The sequence below is a fragment of the Quercus robur genome, chromosome 5, assembly GCF_932294415.1.
Source record: "Quercus robur chromosome 5, dhQueRobu3.1, whole genome shotgun sequence".
In the NCBI taxonomy this organism is placed as follows: Eukaryota; Viridiplantae; Streptophyta; class Magnoliopsida; order Fagales; family Fagaceae; genus Quercus; species Quercus robur.
The window spans coordinates 46,558,767-46,582,547 of NC_065538.1; the positions used below are offsets into that span (position 1 = coordinate 46,558,767).

A 23,781-nucleotide genomic window follows, 5' to 3' on the forward strand; every position below is an offset into this window, starting at 1 on the left:
AATGTTGATTCTTCCAGAGTGGAAGTGAGTCCAACCTTGTATAGAAGTATCATTGGGAGTCTACTCTATCTTACAGCTAGTAGACCGGATATTACATTCAGTGTTGGTGTTTGTGCTAGATATCAAGCTGCTCCAAAGGAATCACACCTGATTACGGTGAAGTGAATTATACGATGTATTAATGGAACTCCAGACTATGGGTTGTGGTATTCAAAGGACTCAAATGCATGCCTTGCCGGTTATTCTGATGCAGACTGGGCTAGTAGTGTTGATGATCGAAAGAGTATTTCAGGAGGATACTTCTACCTGGGTAATAATCTTGTCTCCTGGATGAGCAAGAAACAAAATTCCGTGTCTCTCTCTACAACTTAAGTAGAGAACATAGCTGTTGGAAGTTGCTGCACACAACTCCTTCGGATAAAGAGGCTACTTCATGACTATGAAATTCCTCAAGATATAATGTGTGTTTTCTATGATAACACCAGTGCCATTAATTTCTCTAAGAACCCAGTTCAACATTCAAAGTCTAAGCACATTGAGATACGTTACCATTTCATTCGAGATTTGGTTGAAGAAAAGGTTGTGTGCCTTGAATTCATACACATAGACAATCAAAAGGCGGACATCTTCACCAAGCCTCTCGATGGTCCACGGTTTGAATCCCTTCGTAAGACCATTGGTGTCGGTACAATTCCTTGACTCTCTTGTGTGCTGTGTGCTTCACCTCTTTATATTAAGTTATTTTGTTTGTCAAGCACACACTTCTTTGTTGACTATCTGTATAGCATGATCTTTTATTGTTTATTGCTTTATTTGCTTTTGTTGTCTTTCCTTTATTGTTTTTGATCAATCTTTTCCTTCTTGTGTGTCAAAAATCCAAAAACCACATAAAAAGTAGAAAATCCAAAAAGATTGATCGACATTGTTGAGTTTTGTCTCAAAATATGTTTTACCTTGTACCTTTGTGCAAATGGCTTAGTGCATCTTCGAGTATAGCTTGTTTCCTATGCACTCATATTATTGTGGGAGAAATCTTGACATCCTTGTGACTGTTGTAAATAGATCTTCAACTTTGTCATGAATGATTAGTGAATGATTTTGTTGATCTTGAGACATGTATAGACTTGTGTCTATATATCTTCCCATTTTTTACTTTATTATTTTTGCTAAAAGAGCTCACCAAATGTAAATCTCCAAATGAAAAGAAATATTGAGCTGCAAAAGCCTATCGCACATACTAGTATTTGACTAGGAAAAAGAGAAAGCGACCAAAAATTAAAAAATTGTATGATGCCAAAAAGCCAAAGGCTAACTCATCAATGTGAGATATCAAAAATTTCATGCATCAATCTCATAATGAGATGTGTTGATTCAAAAAGATCAAATGTTATGTCAAACATGGAGCCAAATGAAAAGCTTCAAAGATGTTGTACTCAAGCCTTTGTGGGAGTCATATATACATATTCCTATAATTGAGATGGATCACATTATCTAGTGCTAGTTGTGTATGCCTCGATTGAATTGATCATTGAAGCTTCACATTAGACTAAGGACTATCTCATCTTTGATATTCACACACAACACACATGTCTATGTTCAATAAATGCCATATTCATTTGTGTGATTGTACTTGACTAAATGTATTTTCACATGCTCAATCTTTGTTGATCAATCACAAAAAGATTTTTGAGTGTTTTAGTTGTTTTTGGAAACTACTTTGATTTTGCAAAAATTGTCAAAAATTTCAAAAATTGTATCACCCTGTTTTGGCGACTCAGTCGCGGGTAGAACCAATTGCATGCCCCAGTCACGAGTCAAGCATAGAGATTTTTCGCGATTCACTGGCAACTCATTGGCGGGTAAATGCTTTAGTCACGAAAAAGACTTAGAATATTTTTCAAAATTTGGAATTTCATGTTTTTTGCGATTCAAGTTGGTGACTTGTTTGCGGGTGGAAGGTCCAGTTGCGAGAGGTACACAGAGATTTTTGCGGCTCAGTTCGCGACTCACTCGCGAGAGGAACTTCTAGTCGCGAAAAGCACTTGGAAAATTTTTTTCAAAAGTTTTCTTTCAAGTGTTCTGGCGGCTGGCCCTGGCGACTAGCACGCGACTTGATGCAATCGCGAAAGTCGCGTGTATTGCACAAGAAGATTTTTTTTATACTGGTTTCAAAAAGGGTTTTCATTTCTTTCCCTCACATCCAGTGACTGTTCTTCTTCAACACCATTGTGCTCACACACATCAGTTTCAACTAATTTGTCACCACTCTCCCATTCTTCAAGGAAAGGTTTGGGTTTCTATCTCCTACTCTTTATCTTTCTCATCTTCTGCATTTTCCTCTTGGATTGTGTTTTTCTACTAATATTTGTTTATTACTTGATTGTACTTGGGTATCTGATATTCTGGTGAAATCATTGTGTGATTTTTGGTGGTTCTTTACTGATCTACTCTGTCTTGAGTTAATATTAGGTCATTAGTGACACACACACACACACTCATTGTCTTGTTTAGGAACTTTATCTCAAGTTTCTAGGGTTTTCATCATTATCCTTGTTTTTGAACTGACCCATTGCTACTAATGTTTGTGGTATTGTGGGGTTTCTTTTGTTCTTTTTGATGAAATATGATGCAGAGTGATAATGTCTCCATTTAAGAGAGTAGCTGTGAAAGGAGGTAGCAGCAAAGGAAAGGAACCTATCATTGATGTTGATGACCTCTTACCTAAAACAAAAAAGACTTGTTCATCATCAGGAGCATTCGACCCCAACAAGTTCAGATCCTATGCAGCCTTTCAGACTCATGAAAATTACTTTAGAGATGCTACACCATTACTTGAGAGGGTTGTTGATCAATCGTCACTTTTTGACATCGAAATCCCAAAATGGTTTGCCCACAAGGATTGGAATTACCTTCTCTCTGACATTGATGACACTTGTGAGAATTTGGTAAAAGAATTTTATGCCAATGCAATTGTGGAAGGCGGAGAACTCAAGTGCTGGGTTAGAAGGAAAAGTTTCTCAGTCTCTCCTATATATTTGGCAGAGATTCTTCACATAAACAAGCCAATGCTCAAGAACTCACCGGTTTATGATGATCTATGTCCAGATGAGGAACTTCTTCGGGATGGTCTTGGACAAGACTTGGAATTCTCATCAAATGGAAACTCCGTCAGCGTTTCCTCTCTTCCTCCAAAATTGAGAGTGCTGACAATAGTCATGTTTCACAACTTGTACCCCTTATCTAGCACAGGGTATATAAACCTTAGACGTGCCTTGTTTCTTCATGACCTAATCTCTGATGTAGAAATTGACATCTGTGCTCATATCTTTCACATTCTGTGCAAAACGGTTCTACGAACTGAGTCAAGGATATGCGTTCCTTTTTGCTGTCTCATTTCTAGAATTTTGAAGCTCAAAGGGATTCGACCAACAGATGATGACTCTCCCTGCACAAAACCAAGTCCAATCACCTTGCGTACATTCAACGCTAGCATTGGTCATAGTCGAAAGAAAGTCAAATCAGAAACTTGCGCATCTCCTAGTGGTTCGCGCTCTAGCTCATTCTCCTTTGACGACAAACTCAACAACATTGTGACATTTGTCCATGAGTTGAGCACCAAGATGTCCGGACTCATATCTATCTTACATCATCACAGCCTTCAGTGGGATATGCAATTCACCTCCCTACAAGCTTAGTTGGATCAGATTCAGAGGAAGCTAGAAGAGGATATGCCCTAGTTATTCCATGACAAAAAGGGGGAGAACAATGAAAGGGGGAGAAATAGCTTGATCAAAAGGGGAGTAGATTATCAAAAGGGGAGATTTCAGCAAGCAAACCTATGTTCACTTTTTGCTTCTTATTAGCTTATGCTATTTCAGTATTTTATGGAACTTGTTTATGGTAGTTTGTGCCCATGTTGCTTTTGTAAGTTTTTAGGGTTTGTTTCCATGATTTGTAGGCTTTTATGGTTTGTACCTTTCTTATGCAGCCTTTTTATTTTGTTGTCTTATACTTCTAGCTAAATGTTATGCATTTTCTTTAAGTATTCTCACTCTTGTGCCCGAGTAGGATTTTGTTCCTAGATGCATATACTTTATGTATTGTGCATTGGTTGAGTGTTAGGCATGTAAGTGATTTGCATTGAGCTTATTGGCTTGTATGTCCGGATGTTCATTCTAAGTGTGAATGAGCATTGTGGTCACTATTTAATAGTGATTGCCTTTTTGGTCAAGCCATGGTTTATTTCTCATTCCATTTTGCTTGATCGCATTGTACTTGCCTCATATGCAATTACAAGTTTTTCTGCATACAATGATGATACTGTGTTGTTATGTTTCAGAAGATTCTTGTTCATATGATTCAAGAGCTTATCAGATTCTAGAGTTAAGTGTGAGTGAGTTTTGTTCAACTGTTCTCAACTCACATGTTAAGTCTAGAGTTTGTTTTAGGGTTTTGTTACAGAATAGCCAAAGGGGGAGATTGTAAGGTTGAATTTTATCAACCATCTTGTTGGTTTTATTTCGTGCCAAATTTACTTGTATTTTAGCAATTAGTAACCCTGTATTTAGGTGGGAATTAAGTAACGGTAGTGAGTGAAAGAGTGTGAAGAAATGCTCAAGATTGTGCAAGGATGCAGAGACTCGCAACTGGACTCACGGGTGACTCGCGACTAGTAAGCCGCCAAAGTTGGCACATGTGCGGAGCATGCAGGGGAGTTGAAGAGTCATGCCAACTGTTGCACTACAGGACAAAAGTCCCAGGCTGGCCAGGCCGTTAACTCGCGACTCAGCCCAGTCACGAGGTCAAGTCGCCAGACCATCCTGTTAGGGAAAAACTGACTTTTCACATTCCTTCTCACCCTACTATATATATACCCTTATACCCACAATATTCAGAGAGCTTCTAGAGAGAATTTTGAGAGAGAAACCCTAGAGAAAAACAAGATTGATTCATCCACAATTTTCACATAGAGACTCTTCAAATTCCTCTACTCTCTTCCTCTCCATTGTCAAATCCTTGAGAGGTACATTACCAAAACCTTTTCTCACCATACGCATATCTGTGAGGAGGCCATTTGGTGTTTGGGAAGCAGTTAAGAAGGGACCAATTTCATATTGGTTGATACTATGGTGAAAGTTCAAAAACGTATACAAAACACCTTTGAACGTTTAGACCCCCAAATTACAACTTAACCAATACAAGCAATATGTCAAACAACTAGTGTGCGGAAACTTAACACATGCTATAATACGAAATTGGTTAAAGACTATCTAAGCCATAACAAAATAAAACCACAGCAGATAATAAAAAGGCAAAGATAGAGAGGAAGGAAGATGCAAACACAAAGACAACACGCGATGTGTTATCGAAGAGGAAACCGAAGTCCTCGGCGAAAAACCTCTCCGCCGCCCTCCAAGCGGTAAACAATCCACTAGAAAATACAGTTGGGATATAAGGACAGCAATAGACCCTCCAAGTCTAATCTACCCAGTGCACCTAAGCCCTCCAAGCTTCTTGCTCCAACGAGGTTGCGCCGAACCTTTTTCTTTTCTAGCTTCCCGGATTCCGCTACTAGACCGTAGCATCAACCAATGAAGATTGGTTCCTTCCTAACTGCTTCCCAGAAACCCAAACAGCTGTCTCACAATGATGATGATGGTGAGAACCAGGTTTGGTATAATGCCTCTCAAGGATTTGACAATGGAGAGGAAGAGAGTTGAGGAATTTGAAGAGACTCTAAGGTATAGATTGTGGGTGAAATAATCTGGTTTTTCTTTAGGGTTTCTCTCTCAAAATTCTCTCTGGAAGCTCTCTTTCAATCGTGGGTAAAAGGGGTATTTATACTGGAGTGGGAGAGGAATGTGAAACGTCAGGTTTTACAAAACAGGGGTGGCTCGCGGCTTGACTAAGTCGCGAGATCCAGTCGCGAGTTAACCGTATGGCCAGTTGTCTTGTTTTGTCCTGTAGTGCTCCAGCTAGCATGACTGTTCATCTTCTAGCATGCTTGGCACGTGTGCTGCTTTTGGCAGCTTGCAGCCGCGAGTCACCCGCGAGTCCCAGCCGCGAGTCTCTGTTTTCTTGCACACTCTTGAGCAATCTTCACTCTATTTCATTCACTACCCTTACAACAAACCCACCTAAATACAGGGTTACTAAATGCTGAATTACAAGCAAATTTGGCACGGAATAAAGCCAATTAGATGGTTGAATAAATTCAACCTTACATATGGTCAAGTAGCGAAATTCGGCAAGCTAAAGAAAAAATAGGTTCGGCGTAACCTCGTTGGAGTAAGAGCTTGGAGGGCTTAGGTACATTGGGTAGATTAGGCTTGGAGGGTCTTCTGCTATTCATGTATCCCAACTACATTCTTTAGTGGATTGTTTACTGCTTAGAGGGCGGCAGAGAGGTTTTACGCCGAGGGCTTCGGTTTCCTCTTCGATAACACATCGAGTGTTGTCCTTGTGTTTGCATCTCTCTTCCCTTAATCTTTTCCATTTAATTTCTACTGTGGATGTGATTTTATTTGGTTTAGATTATTTATCAATTCTGTATTAAGCTTATGTTCATATTCCGCACATTAATTGTTTGATTTTAAGCTTGAATTGGTAATTTGTAAATTGGGGGTCTAAACGTTCAAGGTGTTGTATACACTTATTGAACTTTCAAAGACCATTGATGCTTGAGAAGTAGTGGCTGCATGTTGTGCACCTTGCACCTATGCCAACCAAACAAAACCATGGGCAGAAGAGGGAGTCATGCCATTTGCTATGCATGGTGGATTGAGGTAGCAGCTCATGGTAATACATGACTACACAAATGGGCTTGATGGCAATGTGTTGGTGGCCATGTACTTGTGAAGGACTCATGGTCACGGCTTGGCAAACTGCAAGCTATTGATATGCCATGGGCAGCAAGTGCAGTGGGGGTTGAATCGTGACAGCAAGCTAGGCGATGGGCAAGTAGGTTGAACATAGATGATAGATGGGATCTTTTTTTTAGGTTAGAAAGAGAAGTGCACTCTTAGATTAACTTTAGTATGCTAACCTCCTTAATTGTCTTCAAAGTCGTGTCTCAAAGCCTATAGATAGGTAGGCTAAAGGTTAGGTTAAATCAATCTTCATGTAGAACTAGGAATTGAGGCAACGTTTCTACCTGGCTTTAATGATAGATCAAGCAAGTCCTAACTTTAAACTCCACCTAACCTTCCATTCTTCAATATTTTCAAGCAGTTCCTTACACTGGCTCTTGTCTTAAGTTAATAACATTAAGTAAAACCCCATTGGCACATTATTTGTTATATGGAATTTCGCAGTACTAATTCCTCACACATTTCATCCCAAAATCAAGTCTTTAAATTTTTAGTCGGTTTCACATGCATATTCCAGTCAAAATCTTGTTTTCAATTTGAAATCCTCACATTAATGTGGATGTAAACTATATCTGCTTCTAGAAAAACTTGATATAAAATAAAACCAATTCAAAATTGAACTTTTTTTTTTGTTCATCTAAGATATCAAAATAGAACTACTGTTGTGGTCTGCCAAACACTCTATAACATTAAGGGTATTTTTAATATTCTCTCACTCATGCCTTTCTCTCATTTTATTTGCCTAATATTCTATTTTCGGATACTCAAAATACCTATCTAATTAAAAAGTCAATTAATTTATTGGCTTTCCAATATACACCTAGCCATTATTTTATTATCAGTTTAAATTCTGGAGGTTAATAGGGACACTTTTGAAAAATTATATATATATATATATATTAATTGAAAATTAGATTATTATAAATTGGTATATTAATCCACTTTCAATGTATATTTGTTTATATTTGTATATATGCTAAATTTCAATGGGATTTTAATATTTTAGATAAAAACACTAATTAAAGGTATTACTCATGAACTTCACGTTCAGTCTCAATTATAAATATTTTCAATCTTGGATCTACGGTACTACTAACATTGAGTAGTTTTTTTTATAAGTTCATTATAGGTTTTCTTCTAAGTATTTACTTCTTTTTCTTTATTTAGCAAGTTTTATATATATATATATATATATATATATATATATATATATATATATTTATATATATATATATATATTTTTGGGAAGGAATTATATTATAATCTTAAAGCTCTATAAATTGATTAACTTTACTTCATGTTTAATGTATGACAAACAGCATTTTATTTCGTTGACTTAATGGACTAATAGACTATTGAAATTAATTATCACACATTATTGACACTTGTACATGACTATCAAACAAAATTGGCATTGCCCATGGATGGGGTTATTTTTCTCTTTCAGCCCCACTTCAGGAACCATTTAACCACACTGGTGAAAACTGCCGCTGAAACCTTAGCATTTCCGCTTATATGCTGCAGTAGCAGTTTGGGTTTCAGGGATCCCAACATTGACAACTTGGTGCAAAAACTCCAAAAACAAGCCGATCCAAATGATGAATGTAACACTCTTAGCCATTATAATTCTTGTTTGCATATAGTAGAATTTGACAAAGTCACATGACGCTAGCTCCGTCATAATATATAGTGTACACACATGGAGCGAGGACGCATATAGTTAGGGCACGGTCTCCCAAGCGCAAGCAAAAAAGGCGAGGATGTGAGCATCTAGATATAAGCTAAACGGCTATGTTCAATAGATTTAGGGGTCTAGCTTCTCCCATTTGGTTATGTACTCTTTTAAATCCCCTTCCGCCTCCTTCCTTTCTCTCTTAGATGGGTTGTATTAGGTATGTCATGCCGTGTACCATTCCTCCTCATCTCTAGAGTATGGCGACCCCTATTTACTTTCCTACACCTATATTTTGGGCTATACTCTAGGGATGTAGACATTTACTTTCATACTCTATGTGCTTGCATTGTGCATGATGTATGTATATATATACCTGCTCGCCCCTCCCGATGTGATTGTCACAGTCCATGTCACCTAAGGCAAAGTGATGCCTAATTTCTGTCGCAAAAGTAAGGTGATGTTTCACTGGATTTTCGCCATGGAAATCTGGTACTTTGCCCGAATGCCTTAGGAAAGCATAAATTGGGACCACACCTATTCAAAAGCCGAACCTCAAATCCCTCATGCATGCAAAACCCTGAAAGCCAATGCCAAAATTATGTTTTTTATTGTCAATCTCTAAAAATTAAGATTTTATCGAAACAAAGAACTGTCCTTGGACAGGAGTTGTGGGGTGCCTAACACCTTCCCCACACGTAACTAAACTTCCAGACTCAAGAATCAATATTTTTTGCCATCCACATTAGATTAGGAAAAATGTCATTTTCTTAGCCTAGGATTGGTAATAAAATCAACTAGAAATAAGTGACCAATCACACCTTTAAAAAACCCAATGATTGGTGGCGACTTCACTTACCTTTGGTAATCACCTAAAATTTGGCCAAGATTCTTGCCACACCTCCAAAGATAGACCTACCTTCCTCCCCCGAGAGAGAGAGCACCCAAAGCTCCGCACGAACAACCGCACAATCATCGAGAGGGGCCTCCAACAAGCCCCGCGCGTGTGGGAGCATCGCCACCCCTGGTGGTTGAACGAGGGCACACCACAACGACGGTTTTCCGCTTCGATCGAGGCCGAGCGTTAACAACTATCTTAAGGGAGTACACCTTATAATCACTGTTAACAAGATGCTTGCTTTTATTGTTGCCTTTTTTGCCATATCAAAATGCTAAAGGAAAAATGCTCATACACCCCCCTAAACTTTTAACTAGCCAAAATACTCCTTGAACTTTTTTATTACTCAATTTACATAGTTATCAAATCAACACCTCTATTAGTTTGGTATTAAAAAACTAACAATTAACTCACGTGAGAGACGTGTGAGATTTAAAATATGAACAAATTACTGTCTAGGTGAAGTAAAATAAAATGACAATTATGCAAAAGTGTCTTTACCTTAAAATCTATAAAATGAACAATAATATATTATATATTATAATTTTTAAAGTCATAAGAGATATATAATATCTAGCAATTCACGTTCAGCCACATATTTCAATAGTTGTATAGCACTAATATCCATTTCTCTCTCTCTCTCTCTCTCTCTCAAAAAAAAAAAAAAAAAAAAAAAAAAAGAAGCACTAATATCCATTCACATTCAAAGTTACTATTTGCTAAGGCTGTCCAAGCAACCCGGAGACCCAGCCAAACTAACCAAATCCGACACCTCTGGTGGTTGGTGACGGGTCTTAACTTTTGAAACCTAACTCTAGCAAGTCGAGTGGCGGGTTTCGATCTCTAAAACCCGAGCCACCCGATCCAATTGACAAATGCTAAAAAAAAAGGCCAAAATTACCTAGATCCGATGACATTCTGGTGTTCCTCAGCTCCGATCCGGCCACCCTTAGTCTTCCTTCACTCAAATGCAGTGGTATTTGCTCAGATTTACTCAAATCTGGCCAAGATCTACACTCCTCCTTTGTCAGATTTGCTCAAATCCGACAATATTTGGTTAGATCTGACTTAGTTCTACTCAAATCCAGCTATTCTTGGAGAGATAGGCTTTGATCTACTCAAATCTGGCGATATTTCATTAGATCCAACGCTTTCAACTCAAATCGACAAATATAGATCTTTTCCTCCACCCGCCCTTGCTCATCATTAGACTTGACTGAACCAACCGTTCGCTCCCTTTAGCATGGCCGACTCGACCTGTGGTGGTCGGCGATTAGTTGCGGATCTATTCTTGTTCCACCCAACCTGAGCAGGTCGAGTCTGGGTTAAGGCCAAAGCTGACCTGAACTGACCTGTGGACAGTCCTACTACTTGCTATCTTCCATAGTAGAAAGTAAGTTGCAATAAAAAAAAAATTTTAAAAATAAAAAAAATAAAAAGTAATAGCACAGCAAAGAATGGCAACAAAGGGAGATGGGAAGAGATAGATACAAGTTATGAGTCAATAGTGGAGCAAATGGCAGAGCAGTGAATTGGCTTGACGAGGTAGTGCTATGGGGTAGTGCAGGTTTTTTTGTTAAAAAATAATGGTGATTTAGAATATTTTGATGGAAAAAATTAGGGTTTCGTTAACATTTGGGAGAGCCATAGGTTGAGGAAATGGGCCAAATTAGGTTTTTTTATCATAACAAATTTATCATTTTTGGGTATTTTGTATCAAGTTTGCTAGATTAGGTTTGACTTTTATTGCATTAGTTAAAAATTTTGTGCGGCCAATTCTAAAATCTAAAGGGGGTAGTGATAAAATTATTGTTTAATTTGTGGTTTTTTTTTTACCAATGGTAAAAGGAAATTTCAAAAGGCTAGGGCCCCCCTTGGCTTCGCCAGAACCCAAACCCCAAATCTCAAAAACCCAGTCAAGTTTTACCTCCACATTGGTGGAAACACCCCAATGGACAAATAGGTCCTCTCCGATAAACTCACTTCTTACTCTTTCATCAAGTCCTCTTAGATTGAAGAACAAGGCGATGATGATGATGATGATGAGCCAGAAGGTGAAGATTCTTGGTGGGTTTTGAAAGTTGAGTCCAAGATTAGAGTCAGAGTTACTCCAGAGATTCAATTGAAGACTTTTTGAATGAGATTGCTAATTAAATCTCACATGTCTCTCACGTTAACCATTAGTTTTTTAACACAAAACTAATAGAGATATTGATTTAGCAGTTGTGTATAGTTTAGGAACTAAATTGGCCAATTAAAAAGTTTAGATTGTCTTGGCCAGTAGTTGAAAGTTTAAGGAATGTATGAACATTTTTTCCAAATGCTAAAAGTTATTATAGCAATTGATGCAAAAGGAATTGTGCAAAAGGATTAAATATAGTTTGTTAACTTTTTATCTTTATATAACATAAAAACTCTACTCTAACCTAATATAAATGTATATATATATGAAGTTCCCTCCTGAAGGCTTGAACCCTGACCCTTACTTCCCCCACACCCCACAAACACTTATACTTGTGGAGTGACCATCGCGCTAAAGGTGCGCAGTGGTGGGTTAAATATAAATTTAGCTAGATGCAAACTTTTAAATTCAATGAGTCATTGAAGTCACAGTGAAGAACTTTGAAATCCATAAAGAAAGAAAATAAGTAAATTGCATTCCTATTCGAAGGCTTTAAAAAACTTATTTTCCTAAAAATATTCTTAGATGGATTTTTTTTTGTTTTTGTTTTTGTTTTTTGAGATTGAATTATACTCTAACTTAATCTAAGTATACATGTATGTAAAACTTTCCCTTAGAAATTTGAACCCCAGCCCTTACCCTTCACATCCCACAAGCACTTATCCTTGTGGAACAACCATCGTGTTTAGGGTGCACAGTGGTAAATGGATTCTAATTAATACAATACCATAAAAAGAACACTAAATTATTTTTTTAGAAAGCATAATCCTAAAATTCCAAAAATTACATAAATATTTGTAAAAATTAATAAACAAAATACTTAAACCCAATATTCTATCCTACATCACTTCCATGGCTATGAGGAGAAAGTATCCTTCTATTTAAAAAGGGTTCTATTTCATGTGTCGGATTAAATTTTATAAAGCTTATTCAGGTATTACACATGACACTTTGTACAATATCAAATTAAAAAAATAAAATCTTAACTTTACAATGAACTCTCAATGTGGAACATTGATTAGCTTTGTATCATAACCAGACTCAGTTCGCTTGAAGATTGAGCTCTACTTAGCCCCATCTCTTTATCATAAAAGTACATTGCTATTCTAGCTGCCTTGTCCCAAACACTGCCACTCGGAGTTACACTACCTCGGTTTGCCTCTTCATAGCGTTGATAGTTCTTTATTAAATGAATCAAGGATAGCAAAAAACAAATAGTGGAAGTGGAGAAAGATATCAAGCAGAGACCCCAGAAACTTTTTAGGCCCAAGCTTCTGGTTTCATCGGAAGACACATTCATTGAACACTCATTCGGGGGAGTCAAATCATTTTCAAGTATCTTTAGATCTCCTTTCTCTGATAGTCTCAGAATTCCTTCCGAAAACTCTCTAGCAAACGGAGAGCCTTTTTGAAATGCCTGCTTGGAAAGCAAGAAATTTTAACAATAATTACTATTTATTGAGGAAAAATACAAAGAGTCAATAGCCTTGTAGCTCAATTAGTTGGTATTTCCTAGTATTTCAAATGGAGACATCTAGGATTCAAATCCTCACTCTCCTAACTATCAAATTATCAAAAAATAAAATAAAATAAAATAAAAACCTCCAATGTTTTTACTAACTTTCTAAATCAATATCATTGAATTTGATTATTTTATTGCTTGGAGTACATGATTTATTTATTAATACTTCACTTTTATTTTATTTAATTGAGTTGAAAGCCATTTCTATTTCTTTATTACCCACTTAATTAAATTTCCTTCTTTTCCTTTCCTTTTAGTTAAAATTTATATTCACGTGAATTTAAAAGGTTATGTGCGCATTTGGCATTGCTATAGAAAATATAATTTTATTGTAATTATCAAATTGTTAATTGTAGAGCTCCGGGGTGTGTCTCCTAGTGCATTAACAGGTAAACAAGTACTATATATACACACAAATCTAGCAATTTTGTTAGAGTTTTAAAACAGTCTTACCTTCTCAAAAAAAAAAAAAAAAAAAAAAAAACAGTCTTAAAGCTGATAACAACTTTTAAGGCTAAAGTTGAAATTTGGACGTTTCAATTCAATATTCATAATTTATAAATTCAGAACTTAGTGCACTATTATGTGGAACTTGTCAAATACCAAAAAACCTTTCGGTTAAAAGTTGTCAATAGCAAAAACTCTACAATTAAGGGTAAAGGGTTTATTTGGTATTAATGTAGAAAGTAGAGCTTTAGCTCTAATGGAAATATTGAATGATAGAAATTAAGCACAACGGGAGTAATTTTATAAATAGAAATGTCCCTTGCAAACACCCATTAATTTACACATTTTTTTTATACTAAAACTGTGACTCAAGTCACGATTTTTTTGCAAAAGTGGTGTGTGTAACAAGTGTGGAGATATTGAGAGGATGATAAGGAAAGCTATACTCACTTTTGCGATGAGTTGTTTCAAACTCCCATCCGGATTATTAAAAGATATTGAGATGATGATAAGAAAATTTTGGTGGGGGCAAAGGGGAGATCAACGAAAGATCCTTTGGAAGAATTGGGAAACTTTGTGCAAACCAAAGGCTTTGAGGGGCATGGGCTTTAAAGATTTGGAAAATTTTAATGAGGCTATGCTTGCAAAACAAGTGTGGAGACTACTGGTCGATCGTTCTTCCCTCTTTTATCGGGTTTTTAGTGCGAAATACTTCCCAAGCAGGTTAATTTTTGATGCAAGGGTAGCTTCGGGATCATATGCTTGGCAAAGCATTGCTAAGGCTAGAAAGCTTGTCCAAACCGGTTTGCTTTAAAGAGTGGGGAACGGAAGGAAGATTAACATCTATGGAAATAGGTGGCTGCTTGGAGGAGACTCGGCTTGTGTTGTTTCTCCAAAGAATGGGGAAGCCACAAATTGGGTAGTCGCAAAATTGTTGGCAGCATGGGGTAAGGGTTGGAATGACCAACTAGTGGAAGCCCTTTTCTTGCCGTTTGAAGCGCAAAGAATCAAGAGCATTCTAGTGCTTGTCATGGATCAGGAGGACAGTGTTACATGGCCGAGGTGCAGGTTTGGAGCTTACTCAATAAAAAGGGGCTATCAAATGCTATGTGAGATTGAAATGAATGCCTTTCCATCTAGCTCCAACGCTGACGAGGTAAAACGTTTTTGGAAGAGCATCTAGCGGTTGAAAGTCCCCAACAAGGTTAAGGTGTTCCTTTGGCAAGCTTGCTCCAATGCACTCCCAACTAAGGTAAACCTTCAGAAACGGAAAGTGTTGGATAGTCCTTTTTGTGATCAATGTAAGTGTAGGGCTGAAGACGTGCTCCACACAATTTGGGATTGTGACAATATCCATGAAGGGTGGGTGCATTCTTTTGCAGAGGTAAGGAGCAAATTCACATGCATTGAATCAATGTGCGATCTAGTTAGCATCATAAAGGCGAAAGGAAAAAGCCTAAAGGTGTTTGCAATGATTGCTTGGTTAATCTGGATTCGAAGAGCCAAGTACAAAGCTTGCCCAATCAGCCTCAACCCTGTTAGATGAGTTTCAACAGGGGAAGCAGCGACAAGAATCACAGAAAAAGGCCAGACCGGTGCGGTGGTAGCCCCCACCAGAGGACTCAGTGAAAGTGAACTCTAACGGGGCGGTGTTTGGGGAGGAGTAGGAAGGAGGCATTGGGGTGCTCATACGTAACAACGAGGGGCAAGTGTTAGCTGCCTTGTTCGAGAAGGTTCCCATGCCAACATCAGTGGAGATTTTAGAAATGCTAGCTACCTAAAGAGCTGCAATTTTTGCTCGGGAACTCGGATTTCGCAAGGTGTGCTTTAAAGGAGATGCAAAACTCATGGTGAGGAGTTTGCAGACAGGGAAGGACTCAAATGCACTGGCTGGTCACTTAGTAAAAGACTCTATAGGGGGTTATTTTCAATCCTACTGTATCATCCATGTAAGGTGGTAAGGTAATTATGTTGCCCATGCTTTAGTTAGGGATGCTAGGTTCTCTTTTCCATTAAGAGTTTGGGGGGAGGTTGTTCCTCCAAACATTTTCAATTATGTTGTAAAAGACTTGTTGTAGTTATAAATTGTTCAGCTTGTGTTGGGTTGTTCCTCAAAAAAAAAAAGACACGATTTTTGTGCAAAGTGGTGTATGTAACAAGCATGTGTGTAATAGATATTGTTCAAAGTTTATTACACACACGCAAGCAACGTCTATTACACACATCTTACAATGTTTTTTTTCCTCTTCCAAAAACTCATATAAGCTAGAAGAGCTCTTTAGCATTGTTTGAAAATTGCAAGAGCTGGGTTTTTTTTTTTTTTTTTTTTTTTTTCCTCTCTCTCTCTCTCTCTCTCTAAAAACAAAGTAGAAAGTATCCCTTGGACCCTAGCATCATTGAAAGTGCAGGATCAGACAAAAAATAGAAACATCAAAGAGCTTTTGAATTCCATGGAAAAAAATTGCATGAAACATTGAAGTGATTATTGGTGCCCAAAATGCAAAATTCATTTGTATGTACTTTTTATTTTAATGAAAAAAAATTTACTAACTTTTTTAGAAAGATCAAATGACGAAGTATGAAAGTTTTTGTATTTGTTAATGATTACTCAGAAACCCTACATATATAGGTGGCCGTGTATATGTATGTATGTGTATATATATATATATATATATATATATATATAATATTAAGAAAAATGTTACTCACAAATCCAAAGCCTCCAAATCTGTAGGTGGCTGTATGACTGGTGTCAGCGATGTATCCCTTGCAGTATTTATGGAGGAAGACTTTCGCATATGGGGCTTCAAGAAAGGCAGCTGATATACCTTTGCTTTCAAATTCCTTTATATATTTCTCTTCGCTATCAATTTCCTTGATGTTGGTAGAGCTGAAATTATGCATTTCCTCCAGGTATTTGCCTACAAAGGCACCCTTGTCATAACCAACGGTTAAGTTGTTACTCTTAAGCGACTCCATAGATGTGACACTCGGTTCCATACTCTGAATAGTGAGCATTGAAGAGAGATTGGCAGTGTAGCTTGCAGTTAACACAAACACTAGAAATAGCCACACTGCGATCACCACTCGTGTAAGGTGGTTGTAAATCCTCTCTCCTGAAAGATAAAACATGTGCTAATGAGTATTTTAACTCCTAAATGAGGATTTGCCAAGATTGACATAACTAACTGCAGGATGCAATGGTTCTTGGGGTGTTTTTATTAAACACATAATTATGGATTTCTTAAAATTCAATGATTGTCCTGACTACTCTTTATATTTAGTCACACTCATACGTTACTTGCATTTTCAGGACAAGCCTAACAAAGAAAACTTTATCATCCACTAATTATAGAAGACTAAATTTAGAACATTCATTGGCTAAATTAAATACTCAGATACATGGGATATATATTTGCTACTACAGTATAAAGTGGAATACTAAGAGTGGGACATAGGATTTATTCGTTGTTTTTGCTACTCCCTTGCTAATATAGTTTTTATGTTTGTTAGACCTGTCTAATGTGCATTGTTCTAGTACTGTGGCTGCCTAATGCAGATTAGTTTTATCATGATCATTGACATGATGAATTATATCTCTAACTAGAAACCTTGGGATGGGTTGCTTGTTAATGTGCCTAACATGATTATGTTACATTCATAAGCCGAGAAATGAAAGAGTATATGGAAACAGGAACAATGAAACAATAATATAACTACAGATTGGTTGTTCGTGTGACCTGCCTAAGAGTGTGTGTGTAGGCTTATAATTATTGAGCCGACCAATGAACATAACTTTTTTTTTTCTTTTGAGAATCAATGAACATAACATTCTGAGTCCTATAATTGAACATTTATACTTACTGTGAGCAAAGAACAGAGAGCAGAAGGCAAACCACATGGCGGTCACAATCTGATCCTTCAACGAGCCTTTAAATTCCGGATTGGATGGATGCTCCAAGAACCAAACTATGAACATGGTGTAAATCAAGATGAAAGCAACCAACAACCACACTCCCCGGGTAAAAGGCTTCATGAACATCCACGGTGACTCTTTAGACTTCGCTGGAACTACCATAGTCAACCCTGACTCTGTGTATGGCTGAGTAAATTCCACATCCTTTGACCTCTTGGATAGTATGGTTATATCACCAACAACAGCATCATAAGTCTTCCTTATTTGATCCAAATGAAGACCTTTGTCAGTATTTTGAAGCCACAAAATAATGATAATATTAATCAAAATTTGAAATTTTAAAATTGATCTTAAATTTCAAATATAATAGTTTAATACTAGTTATCCTATATTTGGACACATATTCTCTAATCTACCCACTTACCTCCCTGCCTCTCTCAAAACGAAATATCAATTCAATTTCCAAAATTAAAAAAAAGTCTTGAAAAGAGGACTTCTTATTCTTGAATTTTAGTATATACTGATTCTAGAATTTGTGCACTTACAAGAGTCCTCAATGTAAATTTAGGGCAGGTTAGTATCAATTCTTGAAGTTAATGGTTATTATGACAATCACAAATTATTTTATAATATTTTTACAAACTATTATTATGACAAATTCTTACTGGTTTTCATTTGAAGTCACCACTGATATCATTTTGTCACTTACCAATAATCATTCACCATATCAACAGTTTGTAAAAAAAATGTTGTAAAATAGTTTGTATCTCTAACAATTTCATAAAATAAATACACATTAGACAAAAAAATTGATGAATTGACTAATATAGCTATATATTAAGAGATAAAAAGTTAGTTAGTTTACCTTGTTATGGACAAGTTCAACCAAGTCATCATAGGATCCATTTTTGGACTCAAATATATATTGCAGATTATCTGTATATTTCAATTGTTCCATCACCTTATGGAAGATTTCAATGCTGAAACCACGAAATATTTCGCCATTTGAGTTGTTTCTGTTCATGTCCTCCACAAACTCTTTGAACCTGGCATGAGCTGGAACTGCGATTCTCATTGGTTTTGCTTTTGAAGGCATTGCCCAGCCTTTGGGAACCTTATCTAGCCCTGGCCAAGCCTTTTCTTTTGTATTCGTATTCTTAACACCCCCATTATTATCTGGTGTCCAGATGTCTAATTCATTGCTTTTCTCCCCATCCACTTTCACAATCTTGAATTTGGGATTTTGTGAAAGCATTTTCCCTTCAAAACGTATTTCTCCACTTAAACCTGAGAAACTGTCTGATAATATATTTTTCAAAAGGCTACTAGAGTCATCAGAACTACTCTTTATGGCCCGAGTAATGATTTTAATGCTATCATATGCACGTAGAGCATAAATTCCCGGCTTCGAGTTTTCTTCCTCTGAACGACTGGCTCTGAATCTTTTCTCAAACTTGACATATTCTTTATTGTGATTGGAGTATAGTGTTTTGATTCCTATAGTGCCATTCATAGATGAAATAATGGATTTGTCAATAGAGTCCAGCATGTTTGTAATGCTGTCTGGGATTATCCAAGCTGACTCTGTCTCTCCTCCAACAAGTCTCAATTTTTTAGCTTCTCTGAATAAGTTAGTCACCATCGTTAATGATGTCTGAAGAACAATAAAAACCCGACTCAGCGTTTCATTCTCTAGCTTCACCAGCTCTTCTTGTACAAGTCCTTCAGCATTAGACACAGAGGAAAATGATGGAAGAACCAGACGACACTCAATCTCCACCCCAATGTTCTGAAGTGCTTCAGCTAAGAGAGCCGACATTCCTGAATCACCACCATATGCATCCTCTTCGTAAATAACAATCACTCTTCTCCAATTGCATGCACGGACAATATCTGCTATGCATTTTACTTGTGCAGAACCTTCGTTCGCCATCCGAATCAACAAAGGCCAACGAAGTTGAATCGTTGGTGAGGTTATGGCAAGTGATGCAAATGAAAGAACTGGAACTTGAGTCCTGTTTCCAACATCAGCAACTAAAGCTGTTTTCTGCCATGAGTGCATGCCAATGATAGCAATCAATTTCTTCTCTTTGATAAGATTTTCAGCTGCAATCAAAATGTAAGAAGTATTAACACAAACCATCACCATATATTGTCTTCATCATCATATAATTAAAGTGGGTGCTGGTATTAAACCCCCTCTGGAGTGATGATTTTGGCTTGTCCAAGATTTTTTCCGCCACTACCTAGTACTATTGTGACCTAGTGTAAGACCATTGGTGCTTGAGAAGCAGTGGCTGCATGTTGTGCACCTTGCACCTATGCCAACCAAACAAAACAATGGGCAGAAGAGGGAGTCATGCCATATGCTATGCATGGTGGATTGAGGTAGCAGATCATGGTAATACATGACTACACAAATGGGCTTGAAGGCAATGTGTTGGTGGCCATATGCTTGTGAAGGACTCATGGTCACGGCTTGGCAAACTGCAAGCTATTGATATGCCATGGGCAGGAAGTGCAGTTGGGGTTAAATCGTGACAGCAAGCTAGGCGATGGGCAAGTAGATTGAACATAGATGATAGATGGGATCTTTTTTTTTAGGTTCAAGAGAGAAGGGCAATCTTAGATTAACTTTAGGGTCTATTTGGGATCTGCTTATTTTACTAAAACTGAAAACTTTTTGTTGAAAGTATTGTAGATAAAGGTAAAAGTTAACTGAAATAGTACAATGAGACTCATGAATAATACCAAAAAGTGTAGTGGGATCTATGAATAGTAGCAAAAATAAGCTAAATAGTAAAATAAGTTGACAAAAATAATTTTGCCAAATAGACACTTAAGCCCAGTTTGGATGCAATGTTTGCACATCTGCATTTTCAGTTTGCGCGTTTTGCCTTTTTTTTTCTTGGTTAGCCATGTTTTTTGACTTTCGGTCAGTTTATAGTGTACACCAATGTACTATTCAACAACTTTTTATTAAAAATGGATCTCACGGCACTATTCACACATTTAAAAATTATTTTACTACAATATTTTCAGTTTTTTAGCAAAATAAGTTGTATCCAAACGGACCCTTAGTATGCTAACATCCTTAATTGTCTTCAAAGTTGTGCCTCAAAGGGTATATGTAGGTAGGCGAAAGATTAGGTTAAATCAATCTTCATGTAGAACTAGGAATTTAGGCAACGTTTCTACCTGGCTTTAATGATAGATCAAGCAAGTCTAAATTTAAACTCAACCTAACCTTCCATTCTTCAATATTTTCAAGCAGTTCCTTACATTGGCTCTTGTCTAAGCTAATAACATTAAGTAAAACCCCATTGACACATTATTTGTTATATGGAATTTCGATGTACTAATTCCTCACACATTTCATCCAAAAATCAAGTCTTTAAATTTTTAGTCGGTTTCACATGCATATTCCAGTCAAAATCTTGTTTTAAATTTGAAATTCTCACATTAATGTGGATGTAAACTATAACTTATTGTGGTCTGCTTAAAATTGAACCTTTTTTTCTTTTTCCTTTTTGGGTTCATCTAAGATATCAAAATAGAACTACTGTTGACTGTACTCCATAACATTAAGGGTATTTGCCTAATATTCTATTTTCGGATACTCAAAATACCTATCTAATTAAAAAGTCAATTAATTTAATGACTTTCCAATATACACCTAGCCATTATTTTATTATCAGTTTAAATTCTGGAAGTTAATAGGGACACTTTTGAAAAATTTTATATATATATATATATATATATATATATTATTTTAAGCTAGATTATTTAATGCTTTTCAGCCTTATCTCTTTGGGTAAAAATTGAGATTCTTATCGTTCAATTCATATTGGAAAAAATAAAATCATCTCAATTCTTATCTTTTATATTTATTCTTTCTTTAAATTAAATTTTGTTCAATTATTAAAATTGTATCTAACCTTTTGTATATTATTTACATTTTATTTATCAACTTCCAATTTTCTTTTGTTAGTATTTTAGTTACATTATGATTTGTCTTGTTTTTTTAGATATGGAATCAAATACACTTAATTCTCAAGGTCCATTTAAATGAGAGTGGACTCCTGTTGAAGATTTGAAACTAGTGGAGGCTCTGGTAGAATATCTATATCAAAGGGAAGATAACCCTGAGAATAAGTTTAAGCCCAGCTATTTGAAAGTCTTGGAAGAAAATATTTCTACCAAATTACCTAATGTTGGGTTAAGAGCAAAACCAAGTATTGAATCAAGATTAAGGGCTTTGAAAAAATTGAGTAGTTTACCATTGTTCAAGTAAGATTGTAGTTTGTTGGTCAAATTTTACAACTATGAGACACTTGATTGAAGACCCTCAAGAATTTTTGAAAGACCAATTGATTACTTATGTCACTACTTCTATACAATGAAATGAAAGCAATTTTATTTACAAAAAAGAAGAAGAAGAGAGATTGGATTTGTTGGAGGTCATCCATTCAAGATTGGGTTGGTTAAACTAATCCTTATCAAGTGTATTTGTAATTTTATAATAAGGGTATTTTAGACAATTTAATTTAAAATTCTTTAATTCAATTATCCTTATGGTTTTATCACCAAACAAATGCATAGTAATAAATATTACATTACAATATCTTGTATTCTTTATAATACCTATTCCTATTCATATGTAGTCACCATTACAATTTATCAAACATGCCCTAATAGATTATTGAAATTAATTATCATACAATATTGACACACGTACATGACTATCATACAAAATTAATAAACAAAATGGGCATTGCCTTTCCTCCACAAAACAAAAAAAAAAAAAAAAATGGCATTGCCCATAGACAGGGTTATGAGCTGGGATTTTCTCTTTTAGCCCCACTTCAGGAACCATTTAACTACACCGATGAAAACTGCCCCTGAAACCTTAGCATTTCCGCTTATATGGTGCAATAGCAGTTTGGGTTTCAGGGATCCTAACATTGTCAACTTGGTGCAAAAACTCCAAAAACAAGTCGATCCAAATGATGAACGTAACACTCTTAGCCATTATAATTCTTGTTTGCATATAGTAGAATTTGACAAAATCACGGGACACTAGCTCCGTCATAATAAATTAATAATATATAGTGTGGTTACATTTCTTTGGACTTAAAAAAAAATAAAAAATAAAAAAAAATTCAAATTTCAATGACTGGAATACGAATTCAGTTAAATTTTAAGAATTAATTGTGTATTTTTCACCTATTTTTTTATAAGTTACACACTACCAAATGATTAAGTTTCACTCATTTTTGTACGAAGTGGAAACGTGTACTCAATGGAAAGAAACCACGTCAACATGTTATCCATCTCAAACAGCTTTATCATATCTCAAGCATACATAGACAAATCAATCAACTACAACCAAAAAAGAAGAAGAAAAAAGTAGTAAAACAAATTAACTCACCAGCAGAAGCGACTTGTTGGGGGTCTCTGTCGGAGTCCAGAAAATGGAGAGACACACTTCGACCCTTTGGAGCTTCATTCTGAGCTGCGATTTCCATCGCTGTTTGCTCTTCCTTCCCTATGCGGGAATTCACATCAATGATGACACCGATATTTATTTCTTTGTTCTTATAGGAATTAGCTTGGGCTCCATGATGACCATGGGGGAGGAGAAAGAGAATGAAAAGAAAGTAAACGAGCACAGGACTGAACAAAGGTCTCGAAACAGTACAAACAGTAATGAAAGGAATAGGCATTTGGGATCGATCTAACTTTCTAATTAAGCAAACTTTAATTTTTCGGCAGTCTAGTACATATCACATTACACTCAATTATTATACATACATATATATATATATATATATATATATATATATATATATATATCATTTTGTTTTTCTCTATAAACGGTATCATTTTTTTTTTTTTTTGGTAAACAGGAATTATATTAAAAACCCCTAACTGGGAAGGAAGTTTGAGGACTAGTCCTTTCATATATAATACCTGCCAATACTATTATAATACAAAAGCATTGAAATGTCCACAGGCTGACTATCTAGAATGAAATGTTGCTGGCAAAAAGTTCCTTAATTTCCTGGCTAGTGCATACATGTTGGATGCATGCACTTTTGGTTTTGCGTGTAGTATTAAGCAAAAAAGTATCATTTACAAGTGGGGAAATAAATATATATGATGCAAATTCATCACTTTGACTATGTCCACTTTTTATTTCCCCACTTGTAAATGATATGTATATATATATATATATATATATATATATACATATCATTTTGTTTTTCTCTAGA

General features: G+C 36.2%; 1 protein-coding gene across 1 annotated transcript; it reads right to left on the reverse strand.

Annotated features, from left to right (window-relative positions):
• Positions 1–12,524: 12,524 nt before the first annotated feature.
• Positions 12,525–23,328, reverse strand: LOC126726110 (glutamate receptor 2.9-like). Its single transcript, XM_050431234.1, has 5 exons — positions 22,938–23,328; positions 18,372–19,612; positions 17,455–17,761; positions 16,300–16,706; positions 12,525–13,038 (listed from the first exon to the last, which is right to left on the reverse strand). The coding sequence occupies exons 1-5, from the start codon at positions 23,230–23,232 to the stop codon at positions 12,640–12,642; spliced, it is 2,649 nt and encodes an 882-aa protein (XP_050287191.1). The 5' UTR covers positions 23,233–23,328; the 3' UTR covers positions 12,525–12,639.
• Between the last annotated feature and the right edge of the window lie 453 nt (positions 23,329–23,781).

What these genes read in the sequence shown, in the direction of transcription:
- LOC126726110 (XM_050431234.1), bottom strand. Translation starts at nt 23,232, where the DNA reads ATGCCTATTCCTTTCATTACTGTTTGTACTGTTTCGAGACCTTTGTTC. An exon ending in CCAACAAGTCGCTTCTGCTG is followed by an intron (nt 19,613 to 22,937) that starts GTGAGTTAATTT and finishes TTTTGATTGCAG; the next exon opens with CTGAAAATCTTATCAAAGAG. An exon ending in TTGAACTTGTCCATAACAAG is followed by an intron (nt 17,762 to 18,371) that starts GTAAACTAACTA and finishes CAAATAAGGAAG; the next exon opens with ACTTATGATGCTGTTGTTGG.